The 22,055-nt window shown below is 34.4% G+C and overlaps 1 protein-coding gene across 9 annotated transcripts in view; it reads right to left on the minus strand.

Annotated features, from left to right (window-relative positions):
- Positions 1–22,055, minus strand: part of RICTOR (RPTOR independent companion of MTOR complex 2) — a 122,834-nt gene that overhangs the window by 19,835 nt on the left and 80,944 nt on the right. For all 9 annotated transcript variants that reach the window (XM_060637622.3, XM_060637616.3, XM_060637617.3 and 6 more), the window contains 19 exons: positions 21,095–21,182; positions 20,479–20,569; positions 20,305–20,371; positions 20,078–20,158; positions 17,522–17,622; positions 14,942–15,107; positions 14,534–14,635; positions 14,361–14,407; positions 12,765–12,900; positions 12,174–12,373; positions 11,820–11,946; positions 11,284–11,448; positions 11,013–11,089; positions 10,484–10,562; positions 5,471–5,580; positions 4,886–4,973; positions 3,849–3,941; positions 3,384–3,490; positions 1,795–2,024 (listed from right to left, as the gene is read on the minus strand). In XM_060637622.3, the coding sequence (XP_060493605.1) occupies positions 1,795–2,024; positions 3,384–3,490; positions 3,849–3,941; positions 4,886–4,973; positions 5,471–5,580; positions 10,484–10,562; positions 11,013–11,089; positions 11,284–11,448; positions 11,820–11,946; positions 12,174–12,373; positions 12,765–12,900; positions 14,361–14,407; positions 14,534–14,635; positions 14,942–15,107; positions 17,522–17,622; positions 20,078–20,158; positions 20,305–20,371; positions 20,479–20,569; positions 21,095–21,182 (2,155 nt within the window). The remainder of the gene's footprint in view (positions 1–1,794; positions 2,025–3,383; positions 3,491–3,848; positions 3,942–4,885; positions 4,974–5,470; positions 5,581–10,483; positions 10,563–11,012; positions 11,090–11,283; positions 11,449–11,819; positions 11,947–12,173; positions 12,374–12,764; positions 12,901–14,360; positions 14,408–14,533; positions 14,636–14,941; positions 15,108–17,521; positions 17,623–20,077; positions 20,159–20,304; positions 20,372–20,478; positions 20,570–21,094; positions 21,183–22,055) is intronic.

Below are 22,055 nucleotides of genomic sequence, written 5' to 3' on the forward strand. Positions count from 1 at the left end.
CAGGCTGAGCTGACTGTGCAGAGCCCAACACAGGGCTCAATCTCATGAACCTATGAGATCATGACCTGAGCCTAAAGAGTCAGACATTTAACCTACTGAGCCACCCAGTTACTGCCGATTGTTTGTTTTAATGGCAGTGAATTTCTAAAATCTCCAAATATTCAGGATAAAATTAAGAGAAAAGAAGGAGGGGCCCCTGGGTGGCTCAGTCGGTTAAGCGTTTGAGTTTGGCTCAGGTCATGATCTCACAGTTTGTGGGATGGAGCCCCATGTCGGGCTCTGCACTGACAGCACAGAGCCTGCTTGGGATTCTCTCTCTTCCTCTCTCTCTGCCCTTCCCTGCTTGCGCGCACGCACTCTCTCTCTCTCTCTCTCAAAATAAATAAACATTAAAAAATAAAAAAGAAGATTTGACCGTGGACGTTCACTCAGTTGGTATAGATTCCTGTTAGTTTATTCTTCAAATTACAATAGAAATGAATTCCTAGTCTTAAAATATACTTCCAAGGAACCAAGTCACAGCATTTTATTTTTTTATTTAAGTCACAGTACTTAAAAAAAAAATTTTTTTTTAATGTTTGTTTATTTTTGAGAGACAGAGACAGAGCATGAGCAGGGGAAGGGCAGAGAGAGAGGGAGACACAGAATCCGGAGCAGGCTCCAGGCTCTGAGCTGTCAGCACAGAGCCTGACGCGGGGCTTAAACCCACAAACCGTGAGATCACGCATGACCTTAGCTGAAATCGGGACACTTAATTTGACTGAGCCACCCAGGCACCCCTAAGTCACAGCATTTTAAATTCATGTTTAAACCAATTAGGTTTACTGTTTTCTTTTAGGCGCTAAGGGACTCATTTAAATTCAGTGTCTAATTCTAGTAAAAGACTCAATCTGGGTGTCTAATGACATCTATGACATTTTATCCTATTTTTATTTTTAACTTTTTGTTGAGTAATTATAAACTACTTCAAATATATTTTGAAAGAAAGCAAAAAGAAACCCTAAATAAATTTGCATATTATATTTCCATATTTTGTTGATTCTAAGATGCACATTTTTCACACTTAATACCTCTAAAATCAGACTGCATCTTGCAATCAGTGGTATGTCCTAGCTTAAAAGGCAGCATTTTTTTTTTCTTTTTTTTTTAGTGGTATACTAAAATACTGGTGCGTCTTATAATTCATAGAATCTTAAGACCTGGTGAACCGCGGTTTGACAAATGTTGCATTATTTTCTTAAAAAGAACGTCTTAAATTTTGTATGCCTAACAGCATTTAGCACAGGGATTAAAACCACATACTGTTTTTTCTTTGATTTTGACACTCTATCTTTTAATAATTTCACTATTTAGTTTAAAATATATTTCCTCTCTCAAAAATGAACATGTGAATATAATATCTCTTAACAGATACATGCTGGTTCAATAATCTCTAGATCTGAAAAATGAGTGAACAAAGCATGTAAACAAAGAAGGTAAGTGAATAAATAATTTACTTGTTAGATTTTAGAATAAGCAAAAACGAGAATGGTTCTTTTGGCACACAGCTTATTTCTTTAACTCTGTAAGTAGGATTTTCCAAAAGCTATTTAGAAGGCAAAGAGAGAGAACAATGTAGGCTGCTGGCTATCCTCTCTGTTGTGAGAAGAGAATATATTCTCCAAGACCCCATTAGTGCCACATTATCTTAGAAAAAAGTAAATCAGGAATATAACAAATACATTTAAATTGTGACATTACAGATGCAAATGTTAATTTTAGCTACCTTCATGTAAGCTTGTCAACAATACTCACTTGATGGTGCAGATTCGCTTTCACTATTATGTCTAGAGCTGGTTGACTCAGAGTTCAAACTCAGAGTGCTCGGGATAGATGAGAGTTCATTACAGAGTTGTTCTACATCATCTGGAACCACCGGCCACAGATGTTTGCGACTGTGCCTTACAGAATCCCAGTTGTGACATTTCAGAATATCACAGCCTTGTTTGGTTTTGGCTATGAGGCCAAGCACGTATACACAGGTCCTGTATGTAAAAGATGTAGTAATGAACTGTTTATATTTCCAAACTGAGATTTCTTAAAGCAACCAAAAAATATTAGTTTGCTATATGTACATTTGAATTTTTTTTAAGTCATTAAAAATTGTGGAAAAAATGTATTTAGAGGAGTTAGGAGTAACTTAGAAGCAGTAAATGACATGAAAACCTTTCTTTTTTTTTTTTAATGTTTATTTATTTTTGAGAGAGAGACAGAGAGAGTGTGAGCATGAGCGGGGGAGGAGCAGAGAGAGAGGGAGACACACGATCATAAGCAGCCTCCAGGCTCTGAGCTGTCAGCACAGAGCCTGACATGGAGCTAGAACCCACCAACCGTGAGATCATGACCTGAGCCGAAGTCAGATGCTCAACCAACTGAGCCACCCAGGAGCCCCCTAAAACCTTTCTAATATAGATCGTAATTTCAGTGAAGTAATTTGAAAGAACGTAATGTAATCTTAGGAAAAAATGACATATTCTAGCTTTTCTGGGATCAATCTAGAACATTTGGGCTATTGAACTACTGCAATATTTGAACATATGCTACACTGTCACTGTTTATTTGCCAGTTACTAAACTTCAACATAATAATAATAAAAACGGAATTATAACATTAAGCAAGGAGGAGCTCTTTAAGATGTTTAAGTTAGTACATTTAAAAATCTTTTTTTATTTAAAAAATTTTTTTAAGTTTATTTATTTATTTATTTTGAAAGAGAGTGCACGTAGGGAAGAGGTGGGGGGGTGGGGTGTGGAGTGAGCCTGACGTGGGGCTCAAACTCATGAACCACGAGATCATGACCTGAGCCAAAGTCAGACGCTTAACTGAGCAGCCCAGGCATCCCAAAATCTTTTGTTTGTTTGTTTGTTTATTTTTTTATTTATTTATTTTAACGTTTATTTTTGAGACAGAGAGAGACAGAGCATGAATGGGGGAGGGTCAGAGAGAGGGAGACACAGAATCTGAAACGGGCTCCAGGCTCTGAGCTGTCAGCACAGAGCCTGACGCGGGGCTCGAACTCACGGACCGCGAGATCATGACCTGAGCCGAAGTCGGCCGCTTAACCAACTGAGCCACCCAGGTGCCCCTTTTTTTTGTTTTAAAGTAAACTCTACTCCCGATGTGGGGCTCAAACTCATCACCCTGAGACCAAAAGTCACATGCTCTACTGACTGAGCCAGCCAGGTGCCTCCCCCACACTTTTTTTGTTTTTACCTTATATCATTAAGACTTTCAGTAAATTAACAGTTCTAATGGGCTAAATCATAAAATAGTCTTCCCTCACAGCCATTTGTTAACAATAACATATATATACAATAGAAAGATTTATGAGTGAAATAACATACCCTCTGACTGAAAGAACCTCACACTGCTTTGCAAGTTTTAGTATATCTGGAATCACATTTTCTTCCTGTAGCAAATTGAGACCCCAATTTGACGAGCCAATATTTCCCTGAAAGAAAAGAAGTCACTTATATCAAATCGATTTAGAAGAGTAACTCTTTCAAGAAATTTGGAAAGCTACTAAAAACAAAAATTAACCCCATCTTGGAGAAAAAATGTGAAAAAAAACCTCAAATAAGGAACTTCAGAAATCAGTGTTCCATTTATCTCAGCAAAAAAACTAAAACTAATAGTTTAATCATCTATCTTCCAGCCTAAAAATATTTAAAATGGGCAGAAACAATCTGGGTTTTAGAACATTAATCTGAGAACAAGTTCCAAATCAAATGATTTTTTTATTATTATTAATGGGAAAATTAGAAATATCTTAAAATGATGAAGATCTTATAGAAGTGTTTATTACAAACCAAGGCCCAAAGAGATGCTTTCAGTTTTTTAATTTCTTCCCACTTATCCAAATCTGGCGTACGAACATTATGACAGAGTTCAGTAATAATATTCTGGAGAAAGAAAGAAAAAAACATAGGAGTAACAATATGTTTTTAATGTATTTTCTTACTGCATCTTAAAACCTATCATTTAAGGTTTGTATTTAGTAACTTTTGTGTATTTAAAATTCTAAAATAATTTTATGCAAAATTTCTTAAGCAGCATTAGTACAGGGGCTCTGAGTTCATATTCTAAATTAAAAACACTAATATAAAGATATGTGCCCCAGAAGTCTTCATAGACTTAATATAAAAATAGGACACTACAGAGTATATTTATGCAAAACTTTTGCTCCTGAGATGAACACAAATACAAAAATGAACATAAACTGCTAGATTACTATTGTTCAGAAGACACACAGGCAAATACTTATATATCTATTTCTAAAATAAGTAAAAGGTTACATTTATTGAAAACACCTAGTAGCAAGACATATTCACAGCCATAAATTTGGTGCGCTAAGCATGAAAGAATAACTGCTTGACTAATCCGGTTACATTTCATGAAGTACAGGGGAACAGGGAAGTACAGACAGGAACTGATACTTCCAGTCTGCTGCTCACCAAAGATAACTAAATCTGTATCAGGCTCAGTTTAACTTCCCAACAAGAATGACAAAATTCACTTTTTCAGTATGTTTTTGCTGAAGAGAGAAACTTCCCCAACTGTAAAGGACGAAACTCAGACTTTCAATGGGTTACTTACTCTATGTAACCAATTAGCTATGCAAAAGGTAACACCTACCTCCGGGAAAGGAAAGGCATGCAAGGCAGTAATATGTCTAAGGATTACAAACACAGAATGCTTACATCAGTTATAAGACAGATGGCTTTTAAAGCAATTATGCCACTAACTTTAAGGCTTTTGAAAAGTTTTTGCAAAGACACTACTTCAGCAATATTACGATTTTTTCCTACCACTGTAGCTATTTCAAATGATTAAATTATGTTTTTACCTGTACTTCCAACAAATGACAGCCTGTTTTGTGGTGTACCAGTTGTCCATACAGGTGTACAGGCAGGTAGACATGAGGACGCTGTAATCTAGTATAACAAAGAATATTGATATGCCTATCGGCTCACTTACAATATGCTAATTAAAACAAGAACTACTAATAAAGTACTAGATACTTTAACCAAGCACTACTTTAAAGTACTAATACTTTATTAGTACTACTACTAAAGCACTAGATAAAGATATAATTTCTCAGCATACAAAAAAATATGAAGGTGGAGGAGCATGAGGATTTCTCTAGAAAATTAAGTTTAGCTGGCCTCAAACTAACAGACTAGGGTAAGAGCATGAAGGGTATACGAATTAGATCAGTAAGGTATTCAGCATATTAAGAGTGACACTGGAATTTTTCAGCCATCAATGCCATGCTGTAAGATCTTTTTATGTCAGTGCAGGAAGTAAAATTTCCAAGTACTCAGAACACTTTAAACAATGGAGAGTTATTACAAATTGGCTTTAATTTTTTTTTTTTTTTTTTTTTTTTTTTGAGGACCAGCAATAAATTATTCCATGAAGTAGTCTGTACCTTTGGTTACTTCGACGAACATAGTTATCACCATCAACTGGCTTTCGGTAAGTAGTAAGTGCTTCATTAAGTTGTTCTTCAATCAAGTCAACATATTTTGAATTATATTCCTAGAAGATATTGTTTTAGTTGTATATAGTATCATAACAACATTCACTACATTCATAATATGTTAGGTACCTAGCAAATCTTGGAAGCATAAATATGAGAAAAATGAACACCTGTTCAGGAAATTTAAGAAATTTTAAAAAGGGTAAAACCAAGTATTACGAATGCAAATGTTCTACCATACCCCAAAGCTTTCTGCTTATACTTTTTTTTTTTTCAGTCTATTTATTTTGAGAGACAGAGAGAGTGAGTGAGTAAGCAGGGGAAGGGAGAGAGATGGAGCGAGAGGATCCCAACCAGCCTCCATACTGGCAGCTCAGAGCCCAAATGGGGCTCAATCTCACGATGCTGAGATCATGACCTGAGCTGAAATCAAGAGTTGGATGCTTAACTGACTGAGCCACCCAGGTGCCCTCTGCTTATACTTTTATCCCCATCTGCAATGAATATTTTAGAATCCATATAAGTTAATAATTTTGTTTTTTATCTTATTTAAATTACTTTCCCCATTAAATATGAATAAACAAAAAACTAGCCTCTTAATATTAAACCCTGAAGGTATTCACTAGAAATTTAAAAAGGGAAATTAAACCATTAATTTAGGGCCTTTTGGTAAAACATATCCCTTTCCCCACTGATTTAAATCAAGTCAAATGTATAAATTTTTCCAACTAAAACTTGGAAAACTTCTAGTTAACTTCTTTAAACTGAGAGTCAGTCACTTGCATCTTTATTTCAAGAGATCACTTTAAACTGGTTAGAAGGAATGGGTAGGACCTCTCTGGAAGGCAATTTGGCAGTATGTATCACAAATTTTAATTCACATACTTTTGACTCAACAACTATACTTTCAGAAATGTATCTTAAAGGGGCACCTCGGTGGCTCACGTCATGATCTCACGGTTCATGAGACTGAACCCTGTGTAGGAGGGCTCTGTGCTGATACCGTGGAGACTACTTGGAATTCTCTCTCTCCACCCCCCTTCGTCCTCCCCCCCCACGCACGTGTACTCTCACTCAAAATAAATTAATAAAAAAAAGTGTATCCTATAGATAATACTTGTACAAGTATGCAAAGATATATGCAAAAATATCCAACAAACACTGTTTACAAAACAAAAAACATTGGAAACAATGTCAATACAGGAGTGGTTATCAAGGTGCATTCACAGAAAGCACTATGGAGCCATTAAAAAGAATGAGCTAGGGGCGCCTGGATGGCTCAGGTGGTTAAGTGTCTAACTTCAGCTCAGGTCATGATCTCATGGCTCGTGAGTTCAAGCCCTGGGTTGAGCTCTGTGCTGATGGCTCGAAGCCTGGAGCCTGCTTCAGATTCTGTCTCCCTCTTTCTCTCTCTCTCTCAAATATAAATAAACATTAAAAAAAAAAAATGAGCTCGATTTACATGTGTAGCTCTGAAAAGATGGCAGATATACTGCTAAGGGAAAACTTAAATAGCTTTATCTATACTTGTAAATAGCATTCATTTGTATTTTTAATTTAACAATTTTAAGGTTTATTTATTTATTTTGAGACAGAGACAGTGCAAGTAGGGGAACGGCAGAGAGAGAGAGAGAGAGAGAGAGAGAGAGAGAGAGAGAGAGAGAAAGGTAGGTAGGTAGGAAGAAGCCCAAGCAGGCTCCGCACTGTCAGTGCAAAGCCTGACATAGGGCTCAAACCCACAAAACCGTGAGATCGTGACCTAAACTGAAACCAAGAGTCAGAAACTTAACCAGCTGAATCACCCAGGCACCATTCATTTGTTTTTTTTCAATAAAGAATATGTACTTATAAATGTACAGAACATCTCTGAATGCACACAAACTGTTGACAGATATTACCTTCAGAAATGACAGAATAAGGGCACAGGGAGATATTTTTCATTCAAAACCATTTTAGACAACTTGAATTTGGTGAGTTACTACCTTCTCTCTCTACTTAGAGCCTCTAAAAACTTTGTTTTTATGTTTTTCCCTAGGTTCCATATTTATTTTGTAACAGTAATACAAGGTTTTGATTAGACCATACCATTAGAGAACACCATCATTATTATTACTGCTACTATTACCACTATACTATTATCATGCTCCCCTGTATATATGAAAATCTCAGTGCAAAAAAGTCTACTTAAGGCAGCTATTCTGAGCTTTATGCAGGAGTAGTTATATTCATGTGGTTAATCCTTTGACCAGGGCACTCACTTGGAAAACACTAGCAAAGGTCAGGGGTATGGTTTATAGCTGTGAAACGCACTGAATTTCTGATGTGGGTCATCTTGAGGATTCTGTCCAAAAGGACCTATCTGGAGGGCAAGAAAACCCCAATTGAGGGGTGGACCTGTGCTCTCTCTCCCTCTCTCCCTCCCTCCCTCTCTTTCTCTCTCTCAAAAATAAACATTAAAAAAAATTAAACTGAATGAATTTTTAATATTATACTGTCCTGGATGTTTGATGACTTTGAAAAAGAGACAGACTTAGTTCATGTTGGCATGCCATAAGCTACTGGGAGGAAACCAAAAATAGTGGAAAAGAGTATGGGTTTGGAATCAAAAAGTATCACTGCTCTGCTATTTTCATGCTCTGTGACCTGGGATAAACTAATCCTCTGGGATAAAATTTACTCTTCTTAGCCTCCAAATTTTCATTCACAAAACAGAAATAATAAAATATATTTCACAGGGTTGCTGTGATTAAAGCAAGGATTAAAGGAGGTAATACCTGAAAAGCACTAAGCTCAATGGTAGGCAATCAGTAAGTTGGTTTTCTTCTCTTTCTCTTTCTCTAATTAATTTGAGAGGACTATGTTGTCTTTATTTTTACATCACCCATTTACTGCCTAATGAACTGTAACTGCAATTCAGGATGTGTTTGTAATTTTCTAATGAAAATGTTCTAGCGAAATTCACCAATGACCTAACTGTCAAATTCAACAGCCTATTTTCTACTATTCATCTTATGCAACCTCTTTAACAAATATGGATCACCGGCCTCTCCTTCCTGGAGCATCCGTTAGTGACAACATTCTCTATGACAATTTTCTCAGTGTCTTTGTCCTTCTATTCCCCTCATTAAAACAGAGTGTTCGCTAGGGAGCAATTTCCACTTTTCTTTCTTTTTTTATTCTTTACATTTTCCCTGGTGATCTCACTCATTTCAGATTTCAGAAGACTCCCAAATTGTCATCCTCAGCACATATCTGAGTTCTTGATCCCCAATTCCAAACATTTTCTGGATACCATAACTTGGTCATCCCACAGAGCAATACCAATTCAACATATTCAAAATTCATTATCCTCACCCTGCAAGCCACTTCTGTAATCACAATCTCTTAATGGTGATCCACTGCATGCTCAGTCATTGAAATCAGAAACTTTTAAGAGTCAGATGGACTCTTTATTCATTATATACAGTCAACAAATCCTACCCATCTTATTTCAAAAATGCTCAGAAAATATACCCTGCCTATCCAATCTCAGCATTACTGGAGTTCACATTCTTACCAATTCTCGCTTCTAAACTGGTCTCAATATTTCTAGGCTTTACCTTTGATGATCAAACTTCTGCCTCTACCCTGCGACCTGTCATGTTTCTAAAGCACAGGTCCGATTATGATTAGTCTTTAAACACCTATAATAATCCCCCCACTTCCAATAAAACTGAAATACCTTAATATGACATAATGTGGTTCATAAGGCCTATAATCTAGTTCTAATTTACCATTCCAGCCTCATCTTGCCAGTCCACACTTATCCTAGCCCAATTACACTGGAATACAGATAGCTTTCTTCATAAATCTGAAGTGTCTATAATCTATATAGATCTATTCTGCTCCCTCAGCCTAGAATACCCTTCTTCCTACTCATCTACCTACCTCCTCCTCAAGACCATTCCAAATATCATATGCTTTCCTGAGCCCACCCAACATTGCTTTCACTAATGCTAATCCCTAAGGCAGAATCATTTGTGTTTCCTTATACACTGCACATGCCTTTGTGATTGCATTTATATTTTATACCTACTATTTGAAAGTACCGTACCAGATATGCTAAGCAATTTTCTAATACTGTAATTTGTATAATAAGGTGACCGATTTTACTATGGTAATTTGTTTAAATAACTTCTATTTATGAACTAAAACTATCATATCTTACCTCAATTCTCCAATTCATCAATTACTAACGACTTCATGCCTAAAATATGTTTTATAATTATAGAGTTTTTTAAATGAGAGCTTCTTGTGAAATATGGTTCAATATAGACAATGTAAATGATTGACATGATGAAAAATCTAAAAATTATTTACATTTGGATTGATTACCCATGGGATTCTAAGATGCTTTGACAATTTATAATGCTTCAAACAAAATAACCACAGTGACACCCAACTAAAGGAAAGCTAGTAAGTTCTCTAGTCACTTCATATTATTCCCTCCTTCCTAGGTTTCCCCATTATCTAAAACAGCAGTAAGTCTGTTCTCAGATTATGTAAAAGTAGCACCCTAAAACGAAGTTAACTTAGATTATTATATCTGCTTGGTAGAACTGTTTTCTTCCTTCATTTAGGAAAACTGTTTTAGTCGTAGCTTCAAAGGGCTATCTAAGGGACCCAAGAATAAGAATGAAAGAATTATATCAGTAGATTGTATCAATTAAACCAAAAACAAAATTTCAATAGAATGTACACAAAATCAATAGTTCACTATAAAATGACTGCTCTCTAGCTTTAAAAAAATGGATAAATATAAATACAAGTAATTATACAGAATTTAAGACCTGACTTCATATGAATGTTTAAATATTTGACCTCTTTCGTTTCAAAACACTGATATGAAAAATCCTCTAAAATCATAAATCTATTTCCTAGTATAAAAACATACCAATTAAAGCTTATTCAACAGAGAGTTACCTTGTGCCATTTTTCCAACTGTTTTGCTACATAACCCCTTTCATTCAGATAGGAAAATCCTTTTGGAATGGAAAGAAATCTGTAAATTAAAACAAGCAATAGTTTAACACAAAGTCTTACTACAAGTGTTTAAAGGAGCTAAGATATCTTAAACAATACTATATTTAAGAAGCTAAAAGACTTTAGGAATAGCTCCTTCCTGAAAGTAAAAGGTCAACTATTACTATAATTTCAAATAAAAATAAATTTTCATAATCTTGGAAAAACATATGAATCCAATCACAGTAAAGAAAATGTCATGAAAATCATGAGAAGACACAGAAATGTAAAAGAAACATTAAGGAAAACAATGAAAAGACAGAGTTTCAGTATTAAAGGATGTCTAAGATTCTAAAATAGACCTCTTTCAGTAGTTAATACTAAACTCTTTAGAGTGCTTCCTGTTTGGATTTGAACTGAGCTTTAAAATATACTGCTAGAGAGAATACAACAAAAACACAACTATAAGAAAAATTTACTTAATATTTACCTCAGGAGGAGAAGCAAACCCTTGTCCCCAAGGTGAGATAAAGCTGGCTTCATCTGAATAAGAGCATGAAGATTGGCCTAAAAGAAGTATTAGGCAAATTAACAATTGCAAAAGATGGTAAATTCTCCATTTCCAAAACGCCCGTGTTAAGTACATTATAATTTACATAATTTTCTACTAAAATGGAATATTTTAATAATTAAAATTAATTTAAAATAATTGAATAAAAATTCATGTCTAAGTATTCTATTATAAAATAATAAACCTTCACCTTGTCTTCACATGCTTCATCCAGAATATCAAGAGCTTCAGAAGAAATTGTTTTGTTTTTATCGTGTAGCTGGGTCACTAGTAATTCAATTCCCCAGTTATTGAAGAATTCAACATTAGCTCTCAATAATACTCTTAAATGTTTTGTTGCATACAGCCTACAGGCCTACAAAGATAAATGAAAATAAAAAAAATAAATTAAAAAAAACAAACCATGGATCGTCAATTTGGGCTTTGTTTTGGGGCAGTTTTGCTACTTGAAAATGGCAGGAAAATTGGAATTGATGGTCTAGTCCTTGATATATTTTTTTAGACTAGTAAATGAAATACTTTTGTCTCAATCTAGCTGCTTCTTCCCCTTTATAGAAAAAAAATGGGTACTACACATAGTTCCTTGAAGGAACTACTATTTTAAAGTAAACTCAAATTCCATCCCATATTCTTAGAATTAATAATTAATTCTGCTTGGCTAAAATTTATGAGTTATTGAATTAATTGATTATAAAAATATAGTTTTATTGCCTGTGTTACACTCACATCAGTAGCTGCAGTAAGGATTTTGGAAAGGATGACTCTCGCCAATCCATCTCTGCTATAATCCAAGCTAGAAACAGTCAGTTTCAGCAAGTGATCTTGATTTTTCAAGGAACAGAGGTTAAGGAGACTAAAAAAAAAAAAAGATGAAAATATAAATAAGCACTTCTACAAAAAAGCATTTAATGACAAATATCACATAAAAAGAATAACAAAGCAGCAAGATAACTCTGTTTTTTTTTTTGTATTTTAATAAAACTTACTAAATACATGTACACAGAATAAAAAGCATACCATTTCTGACTACATTAAAAATAAAGTTCAGGTATATTTTGAAACAGAACTAGGGATATTCACCACTGAAATACGCTGCATTTTTCCAGCATTTTGACTCCATGAGGGTGGCAAGAAAGTGTTCCAATAAATAAAAAGTAGTGTTGACTAAGGGTAGTCAATAAACCATTATTCTGAAGACTTCGTTCAGGTTTCATTCCAGACGAGGCATTGAGCCACTGAACAATATCCTTTACTAGATCTTCTAAGTATCCTTGCCCATCCTAAAAGAAGATACATTGTGTTATTATTAGAAAAGCACTTTTGCTTTTAATTAGAAAAATTAACTGTAATCAAGTCCAAAAAAATTTAGAGATAATGATGAAGTTACTAACAACAGATACCAATCACTGAGTACTTGTTCATTTCACAATGCTGTATGAAGATGAAGATGATATTATCTTCCACTTAACAAGGAAAAAAACAGGTTTTCTAGAAGGCACGTAACTCGTCCAAAGTCACATAACTAGCTAGTGGCAAAGTCAGGATTCAAATCTAGGTCTGGGCTCATTCTGTATGCTACTAAACACAACTTATGCATACTCAGAAATAAAAGGAAGAGGGTTAATTCAATGAAAAACATTTGCCCCGGATAATATTCAAAATGCTCATTACCTCTTCGGACTCAAGAAGAAATTCTGTAAATTGACAACCCACAACTGTGAGCTGCTTAGACTTGGCAAAATCCAGATCCAGGTTGGCATATAATTTACTGCTGGGCTTGTAGAAGTAAAGTAGTCTTCGCACAAACCTAAAACCAAAATAAAATTAGCAACAAAGTAAGAAGCCAAACAATTACTTAGTCATAGCTTATCATACAAGATTTTGAATACATTTTGTGTTTAAACCACTATAGTAAATGGCAAGGAACAAACATATTTGGTACATTACACACACGCGTGCGCGCACACACATACACACACACACACACACACACACACACCAATAAAAAAACAAAACCAACCAAAAAAACACCTTAGTTATCAAGAACAGTTTGTGAAATAATTTTATGGTGAGATGCCTGAAAGATATAGTAGAGAGCAAAGATGCTAGCCGGAAAAATGCAGATATAACATAACTAGCTAGAAGATAAGACTAGATATATATAAAGAAGCCACCTGAACATAAGCTTTCTTCTGTATTTTGTGACGATCACTGTTCCATGACTCTATAAAATAATCTTACACTAGATAATTGTAAGCAAAATGTATCATACTACAATTCTGTCAGTTTTTCACAATTAGGCAAAAGGTCAAGCATAAAAGTTGCAGGTAAAATTGAGGCAACTTAATTTATAAAGCAATGAATACAATTAGTGATCTTTCAGCTTTATAACTTTCAACATTATGGTCTAAGCTTCCATTTAACTTAGTTCAATATAATTTCATGCACTATAATTCAGTCCAATAAAGGTGCCAAACTCAGGATTTGGAGAAACAAAGTTGAATGAGACTTCATCTTTGTTCTCAAGCAGTATGAGAAGTTAGTGCTATGCTTCTTTATTCCAGTGTAAATTTATATGTTTCATATATATTCCACATATAGATATTAAGTTAAGCATTATGAGTAGATGAATACAACCAAATAATAATTAAGGACATGAACTTTTCAAAAACATGAAGGCCATTTTATTAAATGAGATCAGTACTGGTGGTTGATTAGTCTAAACTCAGGATAACACAAATGCACAGGGTACTAGAGAGCAGCACAAAGCTTAAGTACTGCATATGCCATGAACATTAGCTCGTTTTATAAAAAGTGTGGAGAGCATCAACTTGGTTAAGGGGAATGTAAAAAGGAGGACAAATGAATAACCCTCCAAAGCCAGATGCAAATGCACGTAGCAGCAGAACAGTAAAAATGGCCATCATTTTGAGAGGGAAACACTATGTCCTTATTATGTCATCCTCACACGTTAGGGTTAAGATTACCATATGGTTGATATTACCCCAATCTGAGAAACTTTTATCTGAAGTACATCAAGTGTTCTAAAACTAAAACCAGAATATAAATAACTAGAAAAAGAATTAGCTGATGCTTTTGGGTTATAAGACTAAAACTCAAAAATGTATACATGTACCTACTAATACCAACCACTAAAATGTATGTATGTATCTTTAAAATACCAATTATTACTTTTCATGGGTATTAGGCATAATATAATTCAAATCTAAGTTCTCTCGATTTAAATGCAAAACAGTTGTTACATACCTGTGCAACTGTTCATCTTTATAGTTTCTTAGATTTACATTTGGCCACTAGAAAAACATAATATGTTATATCATATATGTATTTATCAATTCCCAAACATTTAATTGTGATGAATTACAATGAATAATAAAATGAAGCCAATCAAGCCATGACCAAGAAGTATCCTGCCATACCTTAAGAATGGTCCCTATAAGATTCCAATTCCATTCAAGATTCTCTTTATGTTGAAGGACTTGGCTATCTCTAAGGTTCATTAAAAGAGCTTCCTCTGTATCCTAAGACCATCAGAAAGTAATAAGGAAAATTAAAGCAAATTATCTTCACATTGAGAAGACTAAGTTCAAATTTTAAAAATATAAAGAAAGATTTTTCATTTAAGGATGAATTGTGAAGGCTTTTTAACTTTAAAAAGTTATAAAAACATAGCTCTAAACTACCTGGTCATTATAAAATTGAAATGCCATTTGAAGATCCATAAGCATGAATAAAACTGCAAACTCAAGCAAGTATATGCACATTAAAATCCATCGGCTAAAAAATTAGGAAACTAAGTTAAAACCTGCGGTATTTTATGTCAGTACCTTAAGAACAAATATATCTTTCTGGACTCGGAGATACTGATCCCGTTTCTGGTGTGTTGCAATTGCTTTCTGAATAATGTGATCTAAATGGAGGCTGTAAGGCTTAGGTCCTCGTTTCTTCATTTCATGGAAGCGTTTTAAACAGTTCAAGGCTGCACTGGCTCGCCTAATGAAAAAAAACTGAATTAATTCTGTAGCAAAGTTAGCATTATGCTATCTATCTACTGAGAGAGAGAGAGAGAGAGAGAGAGAGAGAGAGAGAGAGAAAGAGAGAGGGGTTCTTAAGCAGGCTCCATGCCCAGCGCAGAGCCCGTTGCAGGGTTCAATCCCACAGCCCTGGGATCATGACCTGAGCTGAAATCAAGAGTCAGATGCTCAACTGACTAAGCCACCCAGGTGCCCCAAAGCTAGCATAATTTTAAAGAGATCAATCTGGTAAATTACTCTAGTAAAATATATAAATTCAAGGCCAGAGATTGTTACTAAAAAGTAAATCATTTAATCAAATTTGGAACCACAAAGAAAAAAAGTATCAAAAACACTGCTGATTTGTATGAAGAAACACAAATTATTTAGAGCCAACTAAATATGTATTTACTAATCATTTTTCCTGTGGCGGTGGGCACTTTTTATATATTGGTTTTAAGAACTACAAAGTCTGAAATCTAGTGTTCTCTATTTTCTTATAAAAGTTTAAAAACCTCGCTTTTCACATTTAAACCCTTAATACATCTGAAACTGATTTTTATTTATGGTATGACACTGGAATATTTCATTTCCACTTCCTGTGGATAATCGATGATTCCAGTATCAACCTGTACAGTCTCTACTTCCCCCATTGATCTACAACTGTAAATGGTATCCTTTCACATATTGTTTTTAATTCCTTGTTTGTGGTACATAAAAGCACAATTCTTGAGAATCTGGTGGCAATCAAGTCTCAACTACAGAAGTTCTGGCAAATATAAATCAGATTTAAAATTTAAAAACCTTGAGATGTGTTCAGATTAGCAAGTATTTAGAAGTAAAGAGAGCTTGCTGAGCTAAGAAAAACAAAAACAAAAGTCATTGTAAGACTGTTATTACTGAAATTTTGAAGGTAAATTTGAATTCTTCATAAACCCTAAAATTCATGGCCATAATCTAACCCAGAGAGTTTAGGTCTACCAGGCTTTGGGAAATACATTTTTCCATCATGTTAACTACTAAAATAAAAACTGAAAGGGGAGCCCTGGCTGGCTTAGTCAGTACAGCATACAGCTCTTGATCTCAGGGTCATGAGTTCGAACCCCACATTGGATGTAGAGATTGTTTACATTAACACATTTAACAAAGAAAAAAGTTGAAAGCTATCAGTACTAATGGAAGCCTAGAGTTAGAACTGAGACAGATGATCCCTATGGCTTTTAGGGATCTTCAGTCTACTAAGTAATAGTATATTCATAGGTAAAATTAAAATTATTAAGTAAATACATTATTTATTTATAGTGAGGCCCATATATGTACTTTTGAATTTAAAAAATTTTTTTTGTTTTGAGAGACAGAGAGGGTACAAATGAGCAACGGGCAGAGAGAGAGAGAGAGAGAGAGAGAGAGAGAGAGAGAGAGAGAGAAGCGGGGCTCACCCAGGGCTTGTGTTTTACCCAAAGCAGGGCACGAGCTGACCCCGAAGCGGGGTTTGTGCTCACCCAAAGCGGGGCTCATGTGTTACCCAATGCAGGGCTCGAGCTCACCTGATGTGGGGCTCAAACTCACCAACTATGAGATCATGACCTGAGCCAAAGTCAGATGCCTAACAACTGAGCCACCCAGGCACCCAAAAGCTAACTTTGAAGAAATGTGTAACTGTTAATAAAAATTCACAGTTCTGAATAGCTAATGAACTGCATTTTACTAACGTTACCAAAAAAAGTCCAAATATATAGATTTCTCCGATAATAGGCAGAATAAAAAAAAAAAAGGAAAAAACACCCCTGCTTAGACATAATCTTAACTAAATGAAAAGATTCCTACTAGCACTTTCCAATCAAGCTTCTTCATCTTTACCTTCTAAATTATATGTTATTAGCACTGAAATTCCACCAGAGCTACAGCTGTATTACCATACTCTTGGTTAAAAATTCTGTTTGTAGTATCTACTTCAGTATTAAGAGTTTAGTTTACTTCAATGCCTACAGTATGAGTTACTAAATTCCAACATTTTTAATTACACACATAAAAGAATACATTGTTAATATTTGTGCTTTGTTAACTTGAAATATTTTAGACATTAAAAAAAGAGCCTGAATTGCTGCTGAAAACATAAAACAGTCAAAAAAATTCTCAACCAACAATTTTAATGATGAAGTAGATGGATGTCCTTGTCCAGAAATATGCTAGAAAAACCTGATTTTACTAAGCTATAATACTTGGTAGCCTAAAATACAAATTATTAAATAATACTATTAATTTTCCTTTACCTATGAGGCTTCCCTAAAAAAACAATTAAAAAAAACCTGAAAAATTTTAAAAAGAAGAGAAGGTCATCTAAGTGGGTATTAATATCAGACACAATCTTTGCTACAGAGCTCTGATACTTACAGTCTCTTTTCCTTGGGGATATCAAAAGATGCGGCCATATTCATTAGGGTTGGCAGGCAGTGCAAATGATGGCTATGTGAATGAGGAAGAATTGTATTTGCCTAAAATGAAACATAACATTTTTTACAAGTTGATAACTAGAAATATTTTATTCTAGAATATCCATAGATAAAACACTAAAGGCTTTACTCATGAAATTAACTTAATGACTTTCCAGTACAAACTTATTTATAATTTTTTATCTTATCTACTTTCAACAAGGATGAGACAGAATAAAGATACAGACTCACATTAATAAAACTCCAAATTTTATAGATCCTATATTATAACTTTATAATTTTTAAGCAGTAATCAATTAAACTCAATTCTTAAATGATTTAAAAGGATTACATATCAAAACTTAGATCCAGTGCTATAATTAATCCTGCTTTCTAAACAAAACCCACCACTCAATTTGCTTTCTATCAATGAAGATAGATAATAAACAGTGAACTAACACCAATATACTTAAAATGACCAGCTTTTACATTTCAAGGGAATCCTAGAACTCTGGTCAGGGAGGAAAGGAACAGATGAAATTTATTTTTAAAAAATCCTTCATTTAAAAGCAACTAATTCTAGATATTGATAACCTTATAGAAAATGATATACTAAGAATTAAAATAAAAATCAGATCTGAGAAACCTGTAATATTACTTAATTCCTCCATGGATAGGCTGAATGAGAATGCAGCACACGGCTGAACAACTCCCTGATAAACAAGACAGTTCTTTTATTTTTTTTTTTTATTTTTATTTTTTTAACGTTTTATTTATTTTTGAGACAGGGAGAGACAGAGCATGAACAGGGGAAGGTCAGAGAGAGGGAGACACAGAATCTGAAACAGGCTCCAGGCTCTGAGCTGTCAGCACAGAGCCCGATGCGGGGCTCGAACTCACAGACTGTGAGATCATGACCTGAGCCGAAGTCAGCTGCTTAACCGACTGAGCCACCCAGGCGCCCCAACAAGACAGTTCTTAAACTCTGTTCAATTCTCTTTATCTCACTCACAGAGCCCAGCTGCTATGTGGGGGAAAAAAATACAAAACACTAGGCGTGGGGGAGGACTGAAACAACAGAAATAAAAAGTATTCTGCCAATAAGAGAAAACCATAACAATTTTAAAAGATCTGCCACAGGGTTACTTCTTCCTTAATGAGTTGAAAGTGGTTCCTTTTATTTAGCATTCTATTAACAAATAGGTGACCTAGAAACAGGAATTTCTATCTTGCAAACAATCAGTTCTCCCATTCCTTGATTTGCTGGGACTAGAGAATGGTCAGATCACTTTATTAGCTCCTTTTTTCCAGCAGTTACTGATGTCACAAAAATCAAGGCAAAAAAAAAAAAAAAAAAAAAAAAAAGATTCTTACCCTCTACACCTCAACCCACAAGTGTGCAGAGAAAAATGTGTTCAAACAAGGGAGTTCTATTTAGAAAATTTTCACAAAGTTTTCTAAAATTGAGGCACTATTTGCAACAATGTGGATGGAACTGGAGAGTATTATGCTAAGTGAAATAAGTCAGAGAAAGAAAGATATCATATGTTTTCACTCATATGTGGAATCTGAGAAACTTGACGGAAGACCATGAGAGAAGGGAAGGGAAAAAAATTGTTATAAACAGAGAGGGAGGCAAATCCTAAGAGACTCTTAAATACAGAGAACTGAGGGTTGATGGGGTGAGAGGGGAGTGTGGGGAAAATGGGTAATGGCCATGGAGGAGGGTACTTGTTAGGATGAGCACGGGTGTCGAACGTAAGCGATGAATCATGGGAATCTACTCCCAAAGCTAAGAGCACACTGTATATGCTGCATGTTAGCTAACTCGACACAAGAAATATTTTAAAAATATAATGAATAAAATTCAGGCACTGATTGCCATATTATTTCTACTGCTACCTGATTAAAATATCTACTTTTGTAATTTCTTGCTTATTAGGCAGAATATCTTTCTGAGATACATTAAGATTTATAGGACTCAAAATGTCAGCATCAAAAGTGAGTATAAAAATCAATATTCAGTACTTATTAAAATTTTTTTTATTTTTAATGTTTTTTATTTATTTTTGAGACAGAGAGAGACAGAACATGAGCAGGGGAGGGGCAGAAAGAGAGGGAGACACATAATCTGAAACAGGCTCCAGGCTCCAAGCTGTCAGCACAGAGCACGATGTGGGGCTTGAAGTCACAGACTGTGAGATCATGACCTGAGCCGAAGTCGGACGCTCAACAGACTGAGCCACCCAGGCGTCCCAATATTCAGTACTTTTTAATTTTTACATTTGTTCCATTTATAAAACTAGCCTATACATAAATACACACACACACACACACACACACACACACACACACACACACGTATAGATAAATACAAGGCATCAAGGCTCTTTGCAATGCAAAGACAAATAAATGAACTTTACTTTTTGAGGTACTACAAAGTAACATTATTAAAATAACCTTTTTATAAATTAAAACAGTAAATGGTATGAAACATAATCAGGAGTTGGGAACTTACCATATGTAGAAGCTCTCCTAAGAGGATGGTAGCTCTAACTGAGATATGGTCATCACTGTTTGTTATCACTTCAACCAAGCCCTTTGAAAATAAGGAAGAAAATATTATAGTTGCAAAACAGTATCTAGGAAGAAATGTATGCATCATATATGCCTGTTGCTCTGAAAGAACTCTGTCAGAGAAAATTTTAAAAAATAAAATAAAGTTAAGGCTTATTAAAGTCTTGCCTCTAGAAGTCCATTACGAATAAATGCAGAGAGTATCAGCGCCAAGTAATTATCCATGAGGTCTGGCCTAGAAATAAACACAGCACAGAAACAGTTTAAATACTGTTCAATATATTACATAATTGAACATAAAAACAGTAACTAATAAATTTGAACTATTTCTCAAAATTCTACCTGGATCTGGCACGATGAGGAAGAATAGTTTTTGCCTCGGCTGCTACAAAGCCATCTGAAAGCCTCCAACTGTCTTGGAATCTGCCTGGATCTAAATAGTTAAAACCAGGTGGTTAGAAAAAAATGAAAAAAATCACCAAAACATATCAGTTAACCATCAGCTAGTCAGGCTATAAATAATGTTTTAAAATGTTAGTTAAATAAATAGACTGAAAAGGCATACAGAAAAAACTGATTTCTTGATGTACACAGATCTAAACTTCTTTCATTTTGGGACTTAGGAGTCATTTGGCTAAAACGAAATGAGAATGAGATAATCTAATCTGAGAATTACATCAGTTTCTTTTCTCCTCTCTTCCTTTCAAATTTGTCCATCTTTCTATTAATTTCACTGTTCATATGCAACAGCTAGGGTCATGGGAAAAAATTTTTAATTTCTTATTTTTAGAAATTTATTTGACATTTTATTTTCATATCAATTCCATGATGATGCAATAAGAAGATGATATTTAATATTTAGTTCACTATTTTGCTTTTAAAGGACTCTGCCTCTATCAGATAAACCATTTAAAAAATTACAATATAGGAACAGATACAAATGTACTTCGATACTTACCTACACTAAGCAGTGCTTCTATGAATTCTTCAGTCACAACAGGTAGAGGAAGACGAAATATATCATAGAGTACTTCAAGCAGACCTCGCTACAAGTGCAAATAAATACAGTCCATTTATTTTTATGCAATGAATCATTTAAATTAAGAAACTAAAAAATTGAAAAAAGATTTTTTTAAATGTCCTATTCAGAGAATAAAATACTGATAAAGACAAAACTACTGTATGTTAGAAAATTACCATATCAGGCCTATATTACACAAGAGATAACTACAGCATGCTTACTATATACACGATTTAATCTTTCCAATAAATCTTTTATTATCCCCATTGTAGTAGATATGGAGAAATAGATTTACAGGTTAAAAGTAATTTGCCCAAGGTCATGGAGCTATCAATACTAAAATCAGGAGTCAAATCTGAGTTGGCCAGACTCCCAAAACCATGTTCTTTCACCATCTGCTAAGTAAGCAGTCAAGTGAATTGCCCTAACCTTTAGCTCCCTGCTTATAGGTCTTTCCATCTACAATCACATCCTTCCATTTCCGTTCTAAATGCTTTTCACTTCACATTAAGCAAGGCACCATTGGCTAATATTTTCTAATATTTTTAAACTCCAGGTTTGGTTCAAGTAAAGAAAGACAAGAAAAGGGCAAATTTATTCTTTTGAACACAATTAAAACAAAAACATTTAAGTGGAGAAGGAAGAACCACCAAAGAATTTTTTTCCTCCAATTTCAATTTGTTTTAGCTGTTTAATATAAATTCTTATGCATTAATAATTTAGGAATATATCTAATAAATAAGCATATAAATATTAAACTAATTTTAATCAAAACCACCACTCATACATATTATAAAAACATAAGTTAGAAGGCATAAGATACATAAATACTGTATTTAGTTTTTACTAAATATATTTCTGTACTGCTTGAACCTTTTATGAGAATGCCCTTCCATAT

This window comes from Panthera onca, chromosome A1, assembly GCF_046562875.1.
Source record: "Panthera onca isolate mPanOnc1 chromosome A1, mPanOnc1 haplotype 2, whole genome shotgun sequence".
In the NCBI taxonomy this organism is placed as follows: domain Eukaryota; kingdom Metazoa; phylum Chordata; class Mammalia; order Carnivora; family Felidae; genus Panthera; species Panthera onca.